The sequence below is a fragment of the Callorhinus ursinus genome, unplaced genomic scaffold (assembly GCF_003265705.2).
Source record: "Callorhinus ursinus isolate GAN/ISIS: 27379988/994484 unplaced genomic scaffold, GSC_fseal_2.0 scaffold126, whole genome shotgun sequence".
Taxonomy (NCBI): Eukaryota; Metazoa; Chordata; class Mammalia; order Carnivora; family Otariidae; genus Callorhinus; species Callorhinus ursinus.
In genome coordinates this window covers 841,306-843,302 of record NW_027397188.1, presented here as the reverse complement: position 1 = coordinate 843,302, position 1,997 = coordinate 841,306, and the positions used below count along the sequence as shown (strand labels likewise).

At 66.6% G+C, this 1,997-nt stretch overlaps 1 protein-coding gene across 1 annotated transcript in view; it reads left to right on the top strand.

Moving 5' to 3' along the window:
• The first annotated feature begins 1,567 nt into the window (after positions 1-1,567).
• Positions 1,568-1,997, top strand: part of AGPAT2 (1-acylglycerol-3-phosphate O-acyltransferase 2) — a 13,593-nt gene continuing 13,163 nt past the window's right edge. Inside the window, exon 1 of the mRNA XM_025860169.2 lies at positions 1,568-1,894. Within this exon, the coding sequence (XP_025715954.1) occupies positions 1,713-1,894 (182 nt within the window). The 5' untranslated portion in view covers positions 1,568-1,712. The remainder of the gene's footprint in view (positions 1,895-1,997) is intronic.

The following is a 1,997-nucleotide window of genomic DNA, read 5'->3' as shown; positions in this document are numbered from 1 at the left end:
CAGGGACCAGAAGGAAGTCCCCTTGGGCAAAGCGGCCCTTTCTGCCCTGCACGGCTTGTGAGGCCTGGGTTCCATTCATCCCGTCTGGACCCCCTGAGGACCTGCGGCTGCAGGCATGGCTAGCAGCCACAGAGAAGCCCGCTGTGACCCAGGCTCCTCCCGGCTGCAGCTGCACCCCTGGACGCAGGCCACCCACTCCCACTGACCCACATGCTCTCCGGCTTTGCTGCCGCCTGCCCAGGGGCCCATAAATCCTACAGCCTGTGGCCGGTGCAGCAGGAGCCTGTTGCAAGAGTGGAAAGAGACCAGCTCGTGTATTGACAGGGACACAAAGCCGTGTCCCCACAGACGGACCAGGACTGAGTCGAGATGCTCTTATTGGTCCCACTGAGAAACACCACGCGTGGAACTCAGCTGAAGCAATCCTCCCCACAGGGAAATGCTACGAACATCTGTGAATGGGCTACTACGCCCTTGCAGGGAGCCCCACCCTCCCTAGAGCGAGGGGTCCCCGTTTAGCTCAAGAGCGAAGCTTTTGTATTTGCAGTGAACACGGATCAGTTTTGAGGCTGCAGCTCTTTCTGCCCATGGGTCTTGTCCCTGTGCTTTAATGAAACCACCATTTGCACCGAAAAAAAAAAGAGAGAGAGAGAGAGAGAGAGAACAGATCAGTTTTGGGGGCTGTCAGGAGAGTATTTCAGTAACAGATTGCCTCAGCATCTGAAAAACCCAGGAGACCCATAAGGTAGTTCCTGATGCCCTTAGGAGTGCCAGGTGTCCGTGGGCTTTTGGAAATTGCAGCAGACACAGGACCCCAGGCAGCCAAGAGGACAAGGGCAAGCTCAGTCTGCTCTCTGGGACCGGTGGGCTGCCCCTGCAGCCGTGACCTGGACATCCAGCCAGGGCCCTCCTTCCACCCCAAGCCAAGCTCTAAGTGACTGATGCCGCCAGGCTGGCCGAAGGCTGAGTTGATGTGAGCACAATCGCCCTGTATCTGCTCCCGGCCATGGTGACGCACTGTTCCTGGCACCCAAAGCGGACAGCCCCAGCCGCGCCCAGAAGGCCGCCCCATTCCTACTGCCTCCACCCGGAATCTGTGTGTGCCCCCCAGGCCCGCAGAGCGAGGTCACCCCCCGCCGGACCAGCAGGGTCTCCCTGCAATTGCCCCAGGGGCCCGAAGGAGCAGGTGGCCCAGGCGGCAGTCACGCGGGCGCAGTTCAGGGGCTCCTTTGTGTGGCGACAGGGCTGCCAGAGAGGTTGCGTCCTTGGGTAGCCTTTGGAGTCACGCTTCTGGGTTTGGGGGCAGCGGGGGTGTGGGGAACACGGGGCGGGGCGGGGAGGCCCATACGGCGGCGGGGGGGCGGTGCCGGAGCCCAAGTTTACCCGCCGCGCGGCTGCGGGGCCGGGACGCGGATAGCCCGGCCAGGAGCTAGGTGACCGGGCGGCGGGGGCAGGGGGAGTGTCGCGGGGCGGGGCGGGGCGCGCCTCACCTAGCAGCTTCCTGGGCGCGCTCGCTCCCCTCTCCGCCCCGGGGCGCCCCGCCCCTCCGCCGTCGCAATAAGGGGCGCGGGCGGGCGGGAGGAGGCTCGCAGTCGTCAGCCCACAGGTCGTCCTCGCGCCCGCAGGCCAGAGCCCAGAGACGGAGCCGAGGCCAGCGCCGTCGGGGTTCCGGGGACGCCGCCGCGGGGGCGCGGTCCGGGCGTGGCGGGGCCATGGAGCTCTGGCCGTGGCTGACCGCCGCGCTGCTGCTGCTCCTGCTGCTCGTGCAGCTCAGCCGCTCCGCCAGGTTCTGCGCCAAGATCACGCTGTACTGCGCGCTCTGCCTCTCGGCCTCCACGGTGGCCGCGGTCATCTGCCTGCTGCGCCACCACGGCCCGACAGTGGAGAACATGAGGCAAGGGGACCTGGGGTCCGGAGGGGAGCGGCAGGGGGCGGGGCGCGGGGACTGCGCCGGCCGGGGGGACAGCGGCGGGGCAGGACGCGGGGGGGGGGGGGGG